Raw genomic sequence first — 19,504 nt, 5'->3', positions numbered from 1 at the left:
AGCACTGTTGTCCAAAATGGTCACTAGCCACATATAGCTATCGAACACTTGAAATGTGGCGGAAGAACTGGATTATTTTACTTAATTTTAATTACTATAAATATCAATAGTTACATGTAGTTAGTGGCTTCCATGTTGGATAGCACAATTCCTGAGTCCAAATATCTCTAGTTCAGGGCACTCTCCTCCTAAATGACATGGTCTCCAAAAGCGGGGTATTGTTTCCAAATTCAGAATTAGCATAAGGAAAAAAATAAAAATGTAGGAACTCTAAGAATTGTGAGGTTGACAACTACCAAGGATGGAATTTTAGTGTGCTTATTAGAAATTCATCATTCTGGGCCGGGCGCGGTGGCTCAAGCCTGTAATCCCAGCACTTTGGGAGGCCAAGGCGGGTGGATCACGAGGTCAGGAGATCGAGACTATCCTGGCTAACATGGTGAAACCCCGTCTCTACCAAAAATACAAAAAACTAGCCGGGCGTGGTGGTGGGCGCCTGTAGTCTCAGCTACTTGGGAGGCTGAGGCGGGAGAATGGCGTGAACCCGGGAGGCGGAGCTTGCAGTGAGCCAAGATCACGCCACTGCACTCCAGCCTGGGAGACACAGCGAGACTCCGTCTCAAAAAAAAAAAAAAAAAAAGAAATTCATCATTCTGTTTGGTTTTCCCTTAGTTCCTTAGAAAAAGTTCCTTTTGAAAACACCAAAGATTTCTGGTTTCAAGTGATATCTAATTTGCAGACCCTAATGCAGCCTCATTCAGCTCCTGACTCAAAAACTGGAATCAACTGTCATCCTAGCACCCAAATTTGGAAGGGCTCTCCACCAACTATAAAACTGATGAAACTAGAGTAAATAGCCTCAATCAGTGGACTATTTATGAAATGTCTCCCTAAACATTGATTCCTCACCTATTGAGGAAGCCAGGTTTGTACCAACCAGTCTTCAAAAGGCAGTTAATGGGCCAGGTGCGGTAGCTCATTCCTGTAATCCCAACACTTTGGAGGCTGAGGTGGGAGGATCACCTGAGGTCAGGAGTTCAAGACCAGCCTGGCCAACATAGCAAAACCCCATCTCTACTTAAAAAAAAAAAAAACAATTTATCCGGGCATGGTGGCACGCACCTGTAGTTGCGGCTACTCAGGAGGCTGAAGCATGAGAATCGCTTGAACCTGGGAGGCAGAGGTTGTGCTGAGCCAAAATTGTGCCACTGTACTCCAGCCTGGGTGACAGAGTGAGACTCAGTCTCAAAAAAAAAAAGAAAAAAAAAGGTCAGAGGTGGTCAAGGAGATACAAATCAAAATAACAAACAGATCCCACCTCACACTCACTAAGATGGGCATAATCAAACAAACAGACAATAACAAGTGCTGACAAGCATATGCAGAAATTGGAAACCTCATACATTGCTGGTGGGAATATAAAATGGTTCAGTTACTTTGGAAAACAGTCTGGCAGTTCCTCAATAGGTTAGAGTTATCATATGACTCAGCAATTAAACACCTAGTTATATACCCAAGAGAATTGAAAACATACATCTACACAAAAATATGTACCCAAAGGTTTGTAGTAGCATTATTCATGACATCAGAAAGTGTAAACAACCCAAATGTCCACCAATTGAGGAATGAATAAGGAAAAATGTGGGGCCAGGCGTGGTGACTCATGCCCGTAATCCCAGCACTTTGAGAGGCCAACGAGGGCGGATCACGAGGTCAGGTGTTTGAGACAAGCCTGGCCAACATGGCGAAACCCTGTCTGTACCAAAAATACAAAAATTAGCTGGGCGTGGTGGCTAATGCCTGTAATCTCAGCTACTCAGGAGCCTGAGGCAGGAGAATCGCTTGAACCCGGGAGGCGGAGGTTGTAGTGAGCCAAGATTATGCCACTGCACTCCAGCCTGGGCGACAAGAGCAAGACTCCATCTCAAAAAAAAAAAAAAAGAAAAGAAAGAAAGAAAGAAAAATGTGATAATGTGATACAGTTATACAATGCAACATTATTCAGCGATGTAAAAGGATGAAGTACTGATAGATGGTAAAACATGGATGAACATTTTTTTTAAGACAGTCTCACTTTGTTGCCCAGGCTGGAGTGTGGTGGCATGATCTCAGCCCACTGCAACCTCTGCCTCCTGGGTTCAAGCAATTCTCCTGCCTCAGTCTCCCAAGTACCTGGAACTACAAGCATGCACCACCATGCCCGGCTAATTTTTATATTTTTAGTACAGATGGGGTTTCACCACGTTGGCCAGGCTGGTCTCGAACTCCCAACCTCAGGTGATCTGCCTGCCTCAGCCTCCCAAAGTGCTGGGATTACAGGCATGAGCCACTGCATCCGGCCTATAACACGGATGAACCTTGAAAACATTACGCTTAGTGAAAGAAATCAGACACAAAGGGCCACATATTATATGATTCCATTTATATGAAATGTCCAGAATAAAGCAGAGCCTTAGAGACAGAAAGTAGGTTAGTGGTTGCCTAGAGCTAGAGGGGAAGAAGTTGGGAGGAAATGAAAAATGACTGCTAATGAGTATTAGACTTCTTTTGGGGGTGATGAAAATGTTCTAAAATTGAAAGATGTACACCTTTGCAAATATATTAAAAATATGAATTGTATACTTTAAATGGGTGAATTGTACAGTATAAATTATATCTCAATAAAAAATATAATTGCAATTTTGATTGGAATTGCAATAAATGTACAGATTAATTTGGAAAATACAGACATCTTTACAAACCTTCATTTCCAGAAAGACTGTAACCATTCATCAGAAAGATTTAGCACTATTCATTCATTCATTCTTGCCTCGTTCTATTTCTTTTTTTTTTTTTTTTTTTGAGACAGAGTCTAGCTCTGTTGCCCAGGCTGGAGTGCAGTGGTGCTATCTCAGCTCACTGCAACCTCTGCCTCCTGGGTTCAAGCAATTCTCATGTCTCAGCCTCCCAAGTAGCTGGGACTACAGGCTCCCACCACCACACCCGGCTAATTTTTATATATTAGAGACAGGGTTTTACCATGTTGGCCAGGCTGGTCTTGAACTCTTGACCTCAAGTGATCCACCCGCCTCAGCCTCCCAAAGTGCTAGGATTACAGGTGTGAGCCACCACGCCCAGGCTTTCTGTTTATTTCTAAAGACAACACTGGCCGGGCGCAGTGGCTCAAGCCTGTAATCCCAGCACTTTGGGAGGCCGAGACGGGTGGATCACGAGGTCAGGAGATCAAGACCATCCTGGCTAACACGGTGAAACCCCGTCTCAACTAAAAAACACAAAAAACTAGCCAGGCGAGGTGGTGGGCGTCTGTAGTCCCAGCTACTCGGGAGGCTGAGACAGGAGAATGGCGTAAACCCGGGAGGCGGAGCTTGCAGTGAGCTGAGATCCGGCCACTGCACTCCAGCCTGGGTGACAGAGCAAGACTCCGTCTCAAAAAAAAAAAAAAAGACAACACTTGGACACTGATTTTTTTCTAGCACTACAGTCCTATGTAGACATCTGTTTCCCACACTGGATTGTGAGTTCCTTAATGGCAGACAGGATATCTTTTTATATGTTTTCTCCTCAGTGCTTACCACAAAAGCCAATACACAGTGAGCACTTAATACATAATTGTAAAATGAATAGATAAAAGAATGAATAAACAAATGAACAAACTTATCTCTGCTCATATGACCAGCTGGATCCAGGATGATCAAAGAGAGAAAGTATGGAAGGAGAGGGGATAAGATAGGATACAGACAAACAAGATAGATGCTGGACAGGCAGGGGAAAGACAAGAGTGGAATTTGTGGAATGGATTTTGGAATCATGTCAAGAAGAGTTTCTTGAGCTCCCACAGTGGGCTCAGTCTGGGACTCTGTGAAGAGGCTGGAAGAGGCCCCTGGAGCTGAGGTTCAGAGTATGGGACTCCTGCCCTGCAGTTTGGGCTATTATTGTACCCTGTCCTCTTGCCAGCTATTTTCAGGCCTTGATCCAAATACCTTGTGCATGTTCCCTTGGCCAAAGTGGCTTTGGTGCGTGATGGATTGTGTACCTCTTCTCTTTTCCCACTGCCTACAAGCCTACTTACAGGAGGGGAATCACACACTTGTTCCTACCATCCTGTGTCCCATGCTGGCCTTACCTATAACAAGTGAATGAGGGTAGCTCTTTTATTACTAGAGCATTTGGAATGCAGCTCAAAAGAGGAATATGCCTAGAGCAGAAACAGAAAGTCGAAAGAAAATCCAGGGGCATCATTTTATATGTACATCAAGTCTCTCAAGTATAATAGACACATGCAAAAATATTCATTACAATGGTTCTCTATTATCTAGGTCAAAGGCAGTTTAAATCACTAGTCCTCAATCTAGGGTACTCTATTCCTGTGAGTACCTGTGCAGAAAAATATGAAGAGAATAAATGTCTAGATCCTCAACTTCCATATGTAATATTTCCTAACAATGATCTGTCTGAGTTGGCTCTTCTTTCTCACTCTCTTTCACAATTACCCTTCTCCCATGTTAAACAAGAATGTCATAGCTCTCTCTTATCTCAAACTTTATTACGGTACAATGCCAGGGTATGAACAAAGTGCTGAACAAAGGGACAATTTGAGAATGTATAACTTCTGAGTGAGAGCCCCAAGAAAGCAAATCAAAGAGAGTTTCTCTGAGAAATCAGTATTGAAAGGATTGGCATCTTAATTCATCCACCTAACAAACTCATGGCAAGACTACTTGCCTTATATCTCTTAGAATTACAATTCAGCAGTGAAATAGTTATCACAGAGTCATATATTAACATATTTATCTTAAGAAAGAAGTTAGGCAATTTCTAACAAAGTAGATCTGATTTGGATGATTATGTTGAGTGATAACTGGCTATGCAAAATAGGTTGTATGGTGGATGTTTTCTATAAATTATATGAGCTAAATTTGCAGTGCCAATGTTTTGAAAGAGCTATAACCTATATGTGCATATACATATGTGTGTGTATATAATATGTAAAATATTTTGGAAATTAGATTTTTTGCAATTTTTAAATGTTATAATAAAATTTTTAGATATGAACATTATGTCAAGAGTTACATAATTTTTCAAAATTCTTTTAGGTATACAATTTTAAGAGTTTAAGGTTATTAATCTAAATAATTTTTCAGTGGTACTTTATCCCTTCCCCTCTACATCAGAATTGCCTGTGGAGGTTACAAAAATACAAGTCAGAGGTCTTACCCTGTGGAGATTCTAACTCAATAGTCTGAGATAGGTTCCAGGAATCTGGATTTCTAACGACATCCTCAGGTAATTATTTACATAATAATTACAAAACAATCTAGTCACCAGACTAGATTGTTTACCCCTAATTCAACGTATAATTTACACAAACTTTCCCCTCTCTCTGAGCCTGTTATTGTGGTCTTAGCAAGTAAAGCATGGCTATCCATATAAATAAATTTAGACTTCTATCAATTTGTTTCCAATCATATGAAAACAACTAGATAGATTTTTAACAAATCCGGATGTCATATTAGGATTCGCTAACTTTTTTTTGAGACAGGGTCTCACCCAGGCTGGAGTGCAGTGGCACAATCACTGCTCACTGCAGCTTCAACCTCCCAGGCTCAAGCAATCCTCCCACCTCAGCCTCCCAAATATCTAGGACCACAGGCATGCATGACCATACCCAGCTAATTTTTTATTTATTATTATTATTATTTTGAGACAGAGTCTCACTCTGTTACCCAGGCTGGAGTGCAGTGGCATGATCTTGGCTCACTTCGACCTCTGCCTCCTAGGTTCAATAGATTCTCCTGCCTCAGCCTCCTGAATAGTTGGGATTACAGGTGTGAGCCACCACGCCCAGCCTAATTTTTAAATTTTTTGTAGAGAAGGGGTCTACCTGTGTTGCCCAGGCTGATCTCAAACTCCTGAGCTCAGTGATCCTCCCTCCCCAGTCTCCCAAAGTTCTGGGATTACAGGCATGAGCCACTGTGCCTGGCAGATTCTCTAACTCACTATATGTGTCAGTTTGGAGGACACCTCAAATAGCCATCCTCAAAAGCAGCTCTGAAACTAAAGTTCAACAAGAACCCTCTGTGACTGCTCCTTTGGATAGATTTACATGTATTAAAATATCATGGTCAAAAAGAAGCAAACATTGGTTTCAAAAATTAGTCTCTGGTCAAAAAATCACAATTAGAAATGCAGGTGTTCATATGCTCTAGAGATGTTTTCTGTATGGGCAACTCTGTGTGTAATGTATTCTGGGGTGAACAGTTTCAGGGTTGTATTTATTTTATTTAAATAAAATAATGATGCTCCATGATAGTAAAACCATAAGGCTTTCAATAAGTAGACCAGACCTTAGAACCCTACAAGAGGGCTGTTCTAAAAACTTTATATCCCAAAAAGAGATAACAGGTAAGTCCAAGGCCCTCTTATGTCTGAGATTTTGCAGTCTTCTCTTGTACCTTCTCTAATTCAAAATTCCAAGCTGGCCAGGCACGGTGGCTCACGTCTGTGATCCCAGCACTTTGGGAGGCCGAAGCAGGAAGCTTACCTGAGGTCAGGAATTTGAGACCAGCCTGGCCAACATGGCAAAACCCCATCTCCACTAAAAATACAAAAAAAAAAAAAAAAAAAAAAAAAAAAAAAAATTAGCTGGGCATGGTGGTGTGTGCCTGTAGTCCCAGATACTCAGGAGGCTGAAGCAGGAGAGTTGTTTGAACCCAGGAGGCGGACGTTACCATGAGCTCATGAGCTAAGATCACACCATTGCACTCCAACCTGGGCAACAAGAGCAAAACTCTGTCTCAAAATAAAAATAAAAATAAAATTAGCCAGGTATGGTGGTGCATGCCTGTGGTCCTAGCTACTCAGGAGGCTGAGGTGGAAGGATCACTTGAACCTTGGAGTTTGAGTCTACAGTGGGCCACAATCACACCACTGCACACCAGCCTGAGCAATAGAGCAAGACAAAGAGAAAGGGAAGGAAAGGAAAGGAAAGGAAAGGAAAGGAAAGGAAAGGAAAGGAAAGGAAAGGAAAGGAGAAAGGAAAGGAGAAAGGAAAGGAGAAAGGAAAGGAGAAAGGAAAGGAGAAAGGAAAGGAGAAAGGAAAGGAGAAAGGAAAGGAGAAAGGAAAGGAGAAAGGAAAGGAGAAAGGAAAGGAGAAAGGAAAGGAGAAAGGAAAGGAAAGGAAAGGAAAGGAGGAAGGAGGAAGGAAGGAGAGAAAGAAAAGAAAAATCCTAAGTATTATGAGAGATTATAAACTGAGTGGAGAGTGAGGCTGTCAATGAGGCTAATGTAATCTTAGATTTGTAAAGTCAAAGAATGGTAATAGTACTCTGTTCAAGGCAGACCATGGCTGGAATACTTAATGAGAGATATTGGCCAACTAAAGTATATCCAGGGGAGACTGACGTGGTTGTTTAGGAAGCCACATCATATGAGGAACCTGAGAATGTGGACTCAGTATCACCTCATTTATAAAACAAGAACACTGGACTAGATCAGGGGTTTCAAACTGAGCTTTGCAAATCCCTAGGGATTCCAGACACACACCTCACAGGGAACACAGTGACAGGGTGGAGAAGCCTACAGAATGTGGCTCTACGCCTCCAATCCATGCTCCAACAAGATCAGCACTGCTGTTACCTGTTTTAGGTATAGGGTTTCGGCATAATAATAAAAATAGCTAATACACTTTTTGCCAAGCACTAAGCCCTTTATATAGATTATTCCAATTCTTCCTTACAATAATCTATGTCACAGGACTTGTTATTATTTCCATTTTACAGACATGAAAAATTGAGGTTTAAAGAGGTGAGGTAACTTGCCTAACTAGTAAGTATTAAGGTAGAGATGCAGGAATTGAATCAGAATGACCCAGAATCAGAATGATAACTTACGGGGATTGTTAGGTATTGGGATATTGGTAGTACAATTCCTGATTTATATGGGAATTAGAACAAATGACCTCTAAGGTCTGAAACTGAGAGTCTTGAATTCTCAGAGGTTCAAGGTGTGAGACACTGGGGATCATTACCAGTGCCCAACCTCTCCCAAACCAAATCCAGGAAGTGGGGGAAGGCCCATCCTCAACTCCAGGCCTTCTGAGTTAATTGTTATAAATGTGGGGTTGCCATAAGGCAAGAACTCCTGCTCCCATCTGACCATCTAGTATCTTCAAAGGAGAGGAGGCCAGTTCCTCCTCTCCCCTAACTTCTCCCAGAAATGTAGGGAACTTATCCAGGCAGTTCCCTACATTTGTGACAGAAATTCTGAAGGTCAGTGCCAGAAGTAACTTAAGCAAGTGTCCTGTACATCCCTAACAGTTTATAAGTGGGAAAAAGAAGGCTTAGAAAAGGGCATTAACTAAAGCCATTCTTTTCATTAAATGTTTACTGAACACACCAGTATAAGAAGTTGGCCCAGACACAAACTCAAGTAGCTGATATGAAGCTCAGGACACTGAAACAGGCCTCAAGACAGAGTCTTCAGAGTAATACAGTTATTATTCATATGCCATCTACTTCCAAAAAAGTGACTCGGAAAGCACAGCCTACTTGTCTCATTTTCACCACTTTAGGGAGGGGTTCTGTAAAGTGTCAAAGGTCATAAAACACAGGGAGAAATGAGAGAAGCAGGTTAGAAATCCACCTTAAACATGAAATCCTCCAGCTCTCCTCCACAATCTGCTCACCTGATTCAAATGGAGAAAGACTGTTCCCAACAGCAGGTATTTCCCATGTATCTCGCATTAGCTTTGAGTATTTATGATACCAGCCACAAACAACCCTCAGGCAAGGGGAGCAGACTCCTTCCTCAGCCCCTTCATTCCAAACCTTCTAAAATTCTCACTTTATGTTGTCAACATCATTATAGAAAAAAATAAATAAATAAACAAAATCCTCTGTCGTTCTTACCATCGCAACAGAAATTCAACCCACCTACTGAGTCACCACAGAGTCACTACAGGTTGCAACAGAACTTCTAAAAACTGCTTCCTCTCTTCAGAAACAGTCAGAGAATTCTGGAATATTAGAGATGAAAGGGACCCTGCAGAGTATCTGTAGTGCATTTCCCATCATGCCTACAAAGAGAAGGCCCAGAAAGAGGAAGAGAATGGTCTGAAGTCATCTTTCTTAAAATGAGTGTTTTTCTTTACCAAGCATATCTTAATCAACAGACATGCTGTTGTGAAACTAGTGAAGATATAGATATAGTGTGTGTATTTGAGAAGGTAGGGATGGTTGAGAAGGTGAGGGAAGCCCATGTTTTGACAAGGAGATCTGTAAAGGTGATAGGGAAAATCAGAGCCCTAGAGTGTATTGTCCTATCATTCATGTCGAGGGACTCTAAATTATCTAGGTCCATATTCTGGAGTTCACTTCAGTGATATGGGGAGGTAGGGAATTTTTTTTTTTTTTTTTTGCCTCAAATACACACACACACACACATATGCCTACAAGGATCTGGGCAGCTCCAAATGTCATACTATGGAATTCATATTCAGGAGCATATAAGGATCCTGACAGCAGAGCTTCTGTCCTAGGGTCACTCCTAAAGTTGTCTTATTCTTGAAAGCTCCAGTTCCTGAAGAAGGACTGAAATATAGTGAGAGCCATGAAGAGACAGCAGTGATTTCAGCTGAGGGTGGGGATTTAGGTGGCTCAGAGATAATGACAGCCTTAGGAAACACAAAGCAAAGCAAACAATGGAAGGAATCAACGATACCAAATGTGTTGGGCTTTGGTGACTGGGGACTTCTAGAAAAAGTAGAGATTGAGCAGCTAGTATAAATGACCAGAATATCAGCCATCAACCACTCTTTCCACCCTCTCCTTATAAACCTTTTACTTAATCCCCCAAATCCCCAACAGTCCCCCAGTGTTCCTTTAACTAGCTAACTCCCTTCCACTCCTTCAGCTACCTCTAACACCCTCACTGACTCTCTCTCCCTGAATGACTATCCCAATACTTTGTCACTGATCATTTTCTCATACATATACACATGCACCCCCACTAATATATTTATCTGCCACACCAGGGGGAAGACAGCACGAGAGGGTTGGAACCAAAGTCTGTATTTTGAAGGGCAAATTTAGCCCTTGAATCAGATGAATGTGTGCCTTCAAAAGAGGCAGTGTTTATACAGATTAAGAGAATCCTTGACTCTTTCCTCTCACTTTCTCCCCGTCTCTTCACCATCTACACACCTAGTTACCTGTGCTGGTTTCTTTCCATAATGAAAAAATAGCTAATACACTTTTTGCCAAGCACCAAGCCCTTTATACAGATTAAATTAATGTAAACTTACTAAATCACTCTAAAATTTCATTGTTCCATTCCATTCCCACCAGCAGCATCACAGTTCAGAACTCAATAACAAACTCTCAGTTCTCTGGCTTCACATTCCCATTTCCATTTGTATCCAGATGATCCTCTTAACCTCTGCTGTGACTTCTACATTCCCCTGCATGCAATCCTTTCACAGATCTCCAAAAATAGTCAAGATCTCCTTTACCTGGACCTCATCCGCTGTTGATGACAACCTTGACTCCTCTTTCACTCCCCATACCCAATCCAAGTTAGCAAATTCCATGGCTTCTTCATTCAAAATAGATCCAGAATTTGACCACATCTAACCATCTTCATGACTACTCCTATGGTCTAAATCACCACAATCTATCACCTCGATTTCTACAATAGCCTCTTAACTGGTCTCCCTACTTCCACTTTTCCCCTTCTACAGTCTCTTCTTAATATAAAAGATAGAGCCTAAATAGAAGCCAAATCATTATCACGTCTATGTTTAAGATTGTCTAGTGGTGTGGGTGGGCATGGTGGCTCATGCCTGTAACCCCAGCACTTTGGGAGGCCGAGGTGGGCAGGTCACAAGGTCAGGAGTTCGAGACCAGCCTGGCCAACATGGTGAAAACCTGTCTCTACTAAAAATACAAAAATTGGCCAGGCACGGTGACACATACCTGTAATCCCAGCACTTTGGGAGGCCAAGGCAGGTGGATCATGAGGTCAAGAGATCAAGACCATCCTGGCTAAGATGGTGAAACCCCATCTCTACTAAAAATACAAAAAATTAGCCGGGTGTGGTGGTGGGCACCTGTAGTCCCAGCTACTTGGGAGACTGAGGCAAGAGAATGGCATGAACCCAGGAGGCAGAGCTTGCAGTGAGTGAAGATTACGCCACTGCACTCCAGCCTGGGCAATACAGTGAGACTCTGTCTCAAAAATAAAAAATATTAGCCAGATGTGATGGAGGGTGCAGTGAGCCAAGATCACACCATTGCACTCCAGCCTGGGCAACAGAGCAAGACTCCGTCTCAACAACAACAAAAAAAGATTGTCTAGTGGTTTCCCATTTCACCATGAATAAAAGGCCAAAGTCTATATTAGCTTTCAAGATGTGACTTGACCTAATATCCTGCTGGTGTCAATACTACTCTCTCTTCCCTAGTTCACACTGTTTTAGCTACACTAACTTCCTAGCTAGTCTTCAAACACACCAGGCAGCAGCACATTTGTTCTTCCGTCAACCTGGAACATTTCCCCTCCCTACCCCAACTATCTGTGTAGCACACTCCAACTTTCCTTCAGATCTCTGCTCAAATGTCATCTTTATCAAAAGGTTCTTTCCTTATCAGCTCCCACTCTGCACTGTCACTTCCATTTCTCCTTGCTCTGCTCTATATTTTTCTATAGTACTCATCATTACCTGTCATATACTTATGGTTTCTGTGTTTATTGTCTGTCTCCTCAAGCTGGACTATAACCTCCATGAGGGCAAGAACTTTGTTTAGAATAGTGCCTGGCACATAATAAGTTCTTAGTCAGCATTTATTGAATGAATAAATTGTTCCCCGCATAAACTTTTTACTCTAAACACGCTTGGTCTTCTCACTGTTCCAACATAAATAATTGTGGTGGTTAATATTTACGTGCATTCAGTGTGCCAGGAATTTGGCACATGGTTTTTTTTTATCCTATTCAATCTTACAAAACTGACAACTCCATGAGATAAAAGCTATTTTTATCCATGTTTAACAGTTGAGAAAACTGAGGTTCAAAGAGGTTAAGTAACTTGCCCAAGATCAGACAGCTAATTAGTGGCAAAAATAGGACTCAAACTAGGTTAGTCTGACACCAAAACACCCATTCTCCCAATCTTTATGTTATCCTGCCTCCCTATAAGGCTTTCTCCTTTCTATGAACTATTTGTGTAAGTAGCTCTTTGCAGTTTGGCCCATAACTCTTTTCAGGCTTTTTTTTTTTTTTTTTTTGATGGAGTCTTGCTCTGTTGCCCAGGCTGGCGTACATTGGCATGATCTCAGCTCACAACAACCTCTGTCTCCTGGGTTCAAGCAATTCTCCTGTCTCAGCCTCCCAAGTAGCTGGGATTACAGGAGTGCACCACCATACCCGGCTAATTTTTGTATTTTTAGTAGAGATGGGGTTTCGTCTTGTTGGCCAGGCTGGTCTTGAACTCCTGACCTAAGGTGATCAGCCCACCTCAGCCTCCCAAAGTGTTGGGATTACAGGCGTGAGCCACTGTGCCTGGCCCAGGCTGTTTTTATGTAGATCTATTTGTTTTGTTTTGTTTTGCTTTGTTTTTGAGATGGAGTTTCACTCTCGTCGCCCAGGGTGGAATGCAATGGCACGATCTCGGCTCATTACAACCTCCGCCTCCTGGGTTCAAGCCATTCTCCTGCCTCAGCCTCCCAAGTAGCTGCAATTACAGGCACCCGCCACCACACCCAGCTGATTTTTGTATTTTTAGTAGAGACAGGGTTTCACCATGTTGGCCAGGCTGGTCTCGAACTCCTGACCTCAGGTGATCCACTTGCCTTGGCCTTCCAAAGTGCTGGGATTACAGGCATGAGCCACTGTGCCCAGTCAATCTATTTGGTCTTTCCAAATAGAATGTAAATTCCATGAGATTAGGGTCTGGGACATTCAAACCTAATAACACATTTTATCTGATATTTTAAAGTTAATTTAAATCAATTTGGCTAATGTGGCTACTTTCTCTTTTTATCTGTCATAGCCAAGTGCTGGACTACTAGAATAATGAGGCAGTGTCATGAGTGAAAAAAAATAGTTGACTAGGAGTGAGAGTATCTGGAGATTGGTCTCAGTTCTGTCTTCAAACAGGTGTATGACCCTCAGGCAAATCACTTAGCTTCTTTGTCCCTTAATCTACCAATCTTTGAAGAGAGTTGGCCTAGATGGACTCTAACAGTCACTTCAAATTCTAAAAACACTACTATTCCATGAACATTTGCAATGTGTCAAGCCAAAAGTAAAAGGCCAAATTATTCCTTAATATGGTTCTATTTTGGATAATGGGAGTACTTTCCTAAGAACACCACTTCCTTTGTGGATAATTTCAGTATCTATACAATGCATGTTCCAAAACAAGACACGAGCTACAAATGTGGCTTGTTAATGCCACCATAGCTATCTAAATGACATAAAATTAAGAAGAAAGACATAATGTGTTTCTATAAGAAGTATATCAATTGGAATGAATCATGGAAAAGATGTCATTTTTAAAAGCCTTAGTAAGAATTAGAGCAGAAAGAAGGTGAGCTCCAAGAGGGAGAACTTTGGGAGGAAAAGGAGGACTTCATATGATAGTGAGTTTGGAAAATATTAAATATATGATTAAAGGCTTCAACAGTACAAGACAAAAATGGTAAGCAATTATTATTATTATTATTTATTGTTTTTTTGAGACAGAGTCTCGCTCCGTCACCCAGGCTGGAGTGCGGCAGCGTGATCTTGGCTCACTGCAACCTCTGCCTCCCAGGTTCAAGTGATTCTTCTGCCTCAGACTCCCAAGTAGCTGGGACTACAGATGTGCACCATCATGCCCAGCTAATTTTTTTTGTATTTTTAGTAGAGATGAGATTTCACCACATTGGCCAGGCTTGTCTCGAACTCCTGACCTCAGGTGATCTGCCTGGGCCTCAGCCTCCCAAAGTGTTGGGATTACAGGCATGAGCCACTGCGCCCAGCTCGGTAAGCAATTATTAACTTCAGAGTAAATAAAAATCTGTACATAAAAGGAAATGTACAGCATACCATAATATGCTATTCTGATGTAAACTGGTTTTAAATTAACTAGAAAACAGCTTTAATTATATTGAGAAAAAGAGAGAAGGAAGTTAGACAGGTATATAAGAACTAAATTCTCATCTATCATAGTAAGAAATCAATACTTTCTTTAAAAATGATGAAAAATAGCAGTATAAGCATATCCTTTAAAAATACAGAGGTGGCCGGGCGCGGTGGCTCAAGCCTGTAATCCCAGCACTTTGGGAGGCCAAGGTGGGTGGATCACGAGGTCAGGAGATCGAGACTATCCTGGCTAACATGGTGAAACCCCGTCTCTACTAAAAATACAAAAAACTAGCAGGGCGTGGTGGCGGGCGCCTGTAGTCCCAGCTACTTGGGAGGCTGAGGCGGGAGAATGGCGTGAACCCGGGAGGCGGAGCTTGCAGTGAGCCGAGATCACGCCACTGCACTCCAGCCTGGGAGACACAGCGAGACTCCGTCTCAAAAAAAAAAAAAAAAAAAATACAGAGGTAACAAAAGGAAGTAACCACATATCTGGCATATTTGCACTTTACTTTCTTATAATAAAATGCAATTTATTTGTATTTTGCTTTTGCTTTACTATAAACATAAAATAATTAAATAGTAATTGCCTATATGGTACTTGTCTCTTGCCTTTTTACCCGTATATCCCTAATGCCTAACGCAGCCCTGAGTATCCAATATCTTTAACAATTCTTGTTGAGGGAGTGACCAATGTAAAAATGGAGTAAGGATGTCTTGTTTTTTTGAGTTACAGAATTTTGCACTGGAAATTAATTTAGAGATTATTTAATCCAGTGCTTCCCCAATGGGTGTTCCATGGAATACTGCTTCTTGTGATGTCAATAGCATGCTGGCAAAAAGTGTTTGGGGCTTAAATAAGTTCAGGAAATCATATGTTAAACAAAATTAATCAGGTATCTCTAATGTAGGACTTCTTGGAGATTTTACTATGCTAATATACATTAGGAATCTCACACAAAGGCAATTTATTATGTGATGTTTCTCAGACTGAAACATTTTATGAATTAAAAAGCCCCCTACTAATATCTCCAGTAATTAGTGGTTCCTGAAGAATTCTTTGGAAAACGCTGATCTAGTCTACTCTCATTTTACAGATGGGGAAAGAGAGGCTCTCCAAAGCCTGTCCAGGGGAACTGGTGCCTCTAGAAAGAAAGGGCCTCAGGATTCTGGAAAACTCTCAGGATTCTGATTGAAAACTCTGGCCTGTGTATTCTGTTTTTCATTAGGCACCTGAGTTCTTTCAAACCAGGGAACAAATTCAGATACAAGCATTTCCTTTTAAGATCTTTTTTTTCTCTTTTTATTTTTCTTATTTTATTTTTATTATTACTTTTTGAGACAGGGTCTTGCTCTGTTGCCCAGGCTGGAGTACAGTGGTGTGATCTCTGCTCACTGCAACCTCCGCCTCCTGGGCTCAAGCAGTCCTCCCACCACAGCCTTTCAAGTAGCTGGGACTACAGGCATGCACCACCATGCCCAGCTAATTTTTGTCTTTTATGTAGAGTGGGAGTTTCACCATGTTGCCCAGGCTGGTCTCGAACTCCTAAGCTCAAGTAACCCTCTTGCCTCAGCCTCCCAAAGTGCTGGGATTACAGGCATGAGCCACCATGCCCGACCTCCTTTGAAGATCTTTAAAGGTTTTCTGATCTTTAAAGAGCCTGGGAAATGAGCCCAAGTGTTGGCTGGAGCTCAAGCATAAAGCTCTAAAGCAGAAGCTAAAGAGAGTCTCAACAGACACAATGGACAGTGAATTTCAGTGGCAAAGTAGCCCCCAACTAAGCAATGGTAATACAATAATAGACCACTCACACCTATACAGTGTTTTCCAATAAACAAATAAGTGCTTTTACAACGTTATCTCATTTGATTCTTACAACAATGTAGTGAGAAAAACAAGGGTAGAATTATTATGCCCATTTTATGAAAGAAGAAACTGACTCTTAGTTAAATGCGTTGTCTGTGGTTAAACAACATGTTAATGGCAGAGTTGAAAGGAGAACCTAAATTTCCTGTCTCTCAGGTTAAGGCTCTTCTCAATATATCACACAAACTGGGCAAAGATATTGAGTGAGTTCCAATTTAACTCTCCTATGAATGATCCAAGCTGCTCCTATTGGCTAGCTTAAAAAATTAATCAGGCCAGACATGGTGGCTCATGCTAATCCCAGCACTTTGGGAGGCCAAGGCAGGCGGATCGCTTGAGTTCAGGAGTTCAAGAACAGCCTGGGCAACGTGGTGAAACCCCATCATTACAAAAAATACTAAATACAAAATACAAAGTACAAAAATTAGCCAAACGTGGTGGTGCGTGCCTGTAGTCCCACCTACTCAGGAGGCTGACGTGGGAGCATTGCTTGAGCAGGGGAGGCAGAGGCAGAGGTTGCAGTGAGCCAAGATCATGCCACTGCACTCCAGCCTGGGCAACAGAGCAAGATCCTGTCTCAGAAAAAAATAGATCAATTCTGAGTGCTCATAGGTTGTGGCAGAAGCAACACCCCAATTATTGGAATTTCAAAGTCCTATTTGGATTTGGTATAGTAGTATCTCCTAGACAGCTAAATTCCTGGGAGAAGCAGTCTTAGAAATTTCCTGCTGGGGAGCCGCATGGCCTAGTGGTACAAGCAAGGAGTCAGGCAGACTTGAGCTTGAATTCTGGCTCTACCACTTGTTCACTCTATGACCTTATTCACTATATAACCCTTCAATGCTTCATTTGTTCACCTGTAAAATGAAACTAAGAATTCCTATTTTACAAAGCTGTTGAGAGGCCAAGGTAAGGAATTAGAGGAGTAATAGAGTGTCATGGTTGTGTATAAGCTCTGTAATTATACTGCCTAGGTTTGAATCTCAGCCTTGCTTCTAGCTAGTTGTTTCACTTCAGATATGTCACTTGACTTCTCAGAATTTCAGTTTTCACCTATATAAAATAAGGAAAACAAATGGTGCTTTCATAATTATTATAAGCATCAAAGGAGATAATATTTGTTAAGCACTTAAGCATAGTTTCTGGCACACAGCTCTGTAAAAGATAATGATAACGATAATGATAGTAGAGGTGGTGAAAAACCCAATACTATTTTTCTTCCAAAGCAAGAATGAGGAAGAAAGCTACTCAGTCCTGTTCTCTTCCATTTGCCAGTGCCCTTTCTCCCTCTTCAACTGCAAAGCCAAGAACACTAGAGTAGAAGTCAGGACACTTGGCTTTGAATGTCAGCTCTGTCACGTACTAGTTATGTGATCTGAAGGAAGTCATGTAACTTCCTTGAGGTATTTTTCCTCACCTGAGATATTAAGTTGATGACACTTTGCTTACTCTGCTGGGTTGTTGTAAATATCAAATGAGTGTTTTTATCTGCCACCAAGTATAAGATAGATATTTTTACCAGTAAAAAGCAACTTTATCTCCAAGCTTTTTCTCATGGACATTTCGATCCAGTACATTGTAGCAGATGTTGGTACTTGCTCCTTTCATCCACTCAATGAAGATTTTCCCTTTAGTCACATCAAAGTTGTACCGAAGGAATGGGCCAGGGCATGGAGTCTTCCAGTAAAATTCCTTGGCAATGTCTCCCCAGAATTCTGCAATAGAAATGGAAGCCCAGATATCATTAATCTTCTCAGACATATTTAGCCTCAGAAGGCTTACCAGTCTAACACAGGACCAAGTTATAACTTCCCTGCCCTAGGACCCACCACCTGGGTCCCTTCTTTACCTGTCTAATCTTAGCACCCACCTCTTCTTTTTTTTTTTTTTGAGACGGAGTCTCGCTATGACATCCAGGCTGGAGTACAGTGGCCCAATCTCGGCTCACTACAACCTCTGCCTCCCGGGTTCAAGCAATTCTCCTGCCTCAGCCTCCCGAGTAGCTGGGACTATAGGCGGGTACCACCATGCCTGGCTAATTTTTGTATTTTTAGTAGAGACGGGGTTTCACTATGTTAGCCAGGCTGTTCTCGAACTCCTGACCTCATGATCTGCTCGCCTCAGCCTCCCAAAGTGCTGGGATTAAAGGCATGAGCCACCGTGCCCGGCCAGCATCCACCACTCTTCTAACCCACCTTCTGTTCTCCTGGGCTGAATGTTGACTCAAATTCTTCCTCCTGTCCTCAAGACTGCCTACTCATTTTTTACCATCTATTAAAATCAGAGCCACCTAGTACTAGCACAATGCCTAGCACACAATAGACAATCGGTAATTTTTTGTTGCTGTTGCCCAGGCTTGTCCTGAACTCCTGGACTCAGGTATCTTCCAGCCTCAGCCTCCCAAATAGCTGGGATTATAGGTACACACCACTGAGTCCTGCTGAAATCAAGTACAATTATTTTCACCCTCTAACTAGATGAAAGTAAATTTTTTAATGAAGTAATTAGTGAAAGGAAAAACTTATTTATCCACAGAACCTTCCATGACCAACTCTTTCTTAATTTGTGCATTCTCTCTCAGCAATTATATATTGAACATCTCTTTCTCCAGCTTCTACTTGTATAAGTGTTATTCACTATGTGCCAAATGTTTCTTTAAACTTTTTATATGTATTATCTTATTTAATCCTTACCACAACTCTAGGAGGGAGGCTTTTCTCATTTTATAAACTTGAAACTCAAGCCTCAGAGAGGTTAAATACCTTGTCTAAGGTTACACAATTACTAAATCAAGATTTAAACTTCCTTGAGACATTTTTGCTAAAATCTGAAAGATGAATAGAAGTTTTTCTCCACTCCCATATAAAAAAAGGGACTACTCTGGGATAAGAGAGAACCAAGGGTATATGTTAGGAGGAACTCCTTGAGGCTGAAACACTGAGAATAAGGGAAGGAATAGCAGGAATTGATGCATAAACTGGGCAAATCATGCAATTCTGTGTATAGTAAGGAATTTGGTATATATCCGAAGAGCAATGAAAATTCACTGAAGGGTTTTAAGCAAGAGTGACATGATCAAATTTACATTCTTAAAATATCTGCCTGGCTATTCTGCAGAAAATGTACTCCACAGGTAAAACATATGAATGCAGAGAATTTAGGATAGTCTGTGTACTGAATCAAGAGTTGGAGGATACCGGGCACTGTGGCTCACGCCTGTAATCCTAGCACTTTGGGAGCCCAAGGTGGGTGGATCACTTGAAATCAGGAATTCGAGACCAGCCTGGCCAACATGGTGAAAACCCTGCCTCTACTAAAAGAAAAAAAAAAAAAGCCAGGCCTGGTGGCGGGTGACTGTAATCCCAACTACTCAGGAGGCTGAGAAGGGAGAATCGCTTGAACCTGGGAGGCGGAGGTTGCAGTGAGCTGAGATGGTGCCACTGTACTCCAGCCTGGGCAACAGAGCAAGACTCTGTCTCAAAAAAAAAAAAAAAAAAAAAAAAAAAAAACAAGTTG

General features: G+C 41.7%; 1 protein-coding gene and 1 long non-coding RNA gene across 26 annotated transcripts in view; one reads left to right on the top strand and one right to left on the bottom strand.

Moving 5' to 3' along the window:
* The window catches only part of ACSS2 (acyl-CoA synthetase short chain family member 2), a 52,498-nt gene that overhangs the window by 26,953 nt on the left and 6,041 nt on the right, over positions 1-19,504 (bottom strand). For 15 of the 25 annotated variants that reach the window (XM_077948446.1, XM_077948449.1, XM_015149063.3 and 12 more), the window contains exon 2: positions 17,508-17,703. In XM_077948446.1, coding sequence (XP_077804572.1) covers positions 17,508-17,596 — 89 coding nt within the window. In that variant the 5' untranslated portion in view covers positions 17,597-17,703. Of the gene's footprint in view, positions 1-6,541; positions 6,596-17,507; positions 17,704-19,504 lie in introns of all 25 variants that reach the window. The other 10 variants (XM_077948440.1, XM_077948442.1, XM_077948430.1 and 7 more) reach the window with 1 other exon arrangement.
* LOC144332132 (uncharacterized) lies at positions 9,397-12,385 on the top strand. Its single transcript, XR_013399906.1, has 2 exons — positions 9,397-11,214; positions 11,311-12,385. It is a non-coding gene; the product is annotated as an uncharacterized LOC144332132 (long non-coding RNA).

This window comes from Macaca mulatta, chromosome 10 (genome assembly GCF_049350105.2).
Source record: "Macaca mulatta isolate MMU2019108-1 chromosome 10, T2T-MMU8v2.0, whole genome shotgun sequence".
Taxonomy (NCBI): domain Eukaryota; kingdom Metazoa; phylum Chordata; class Mammalia; order Primates; family Cercopithecidae; genus Macaca; species Macaca mulatta.
The sequence above is the reverse complement of the archived record's forward strand: the minus strand, read 5'-3'. Positions and strand labels throughout refer to the sequence as shown.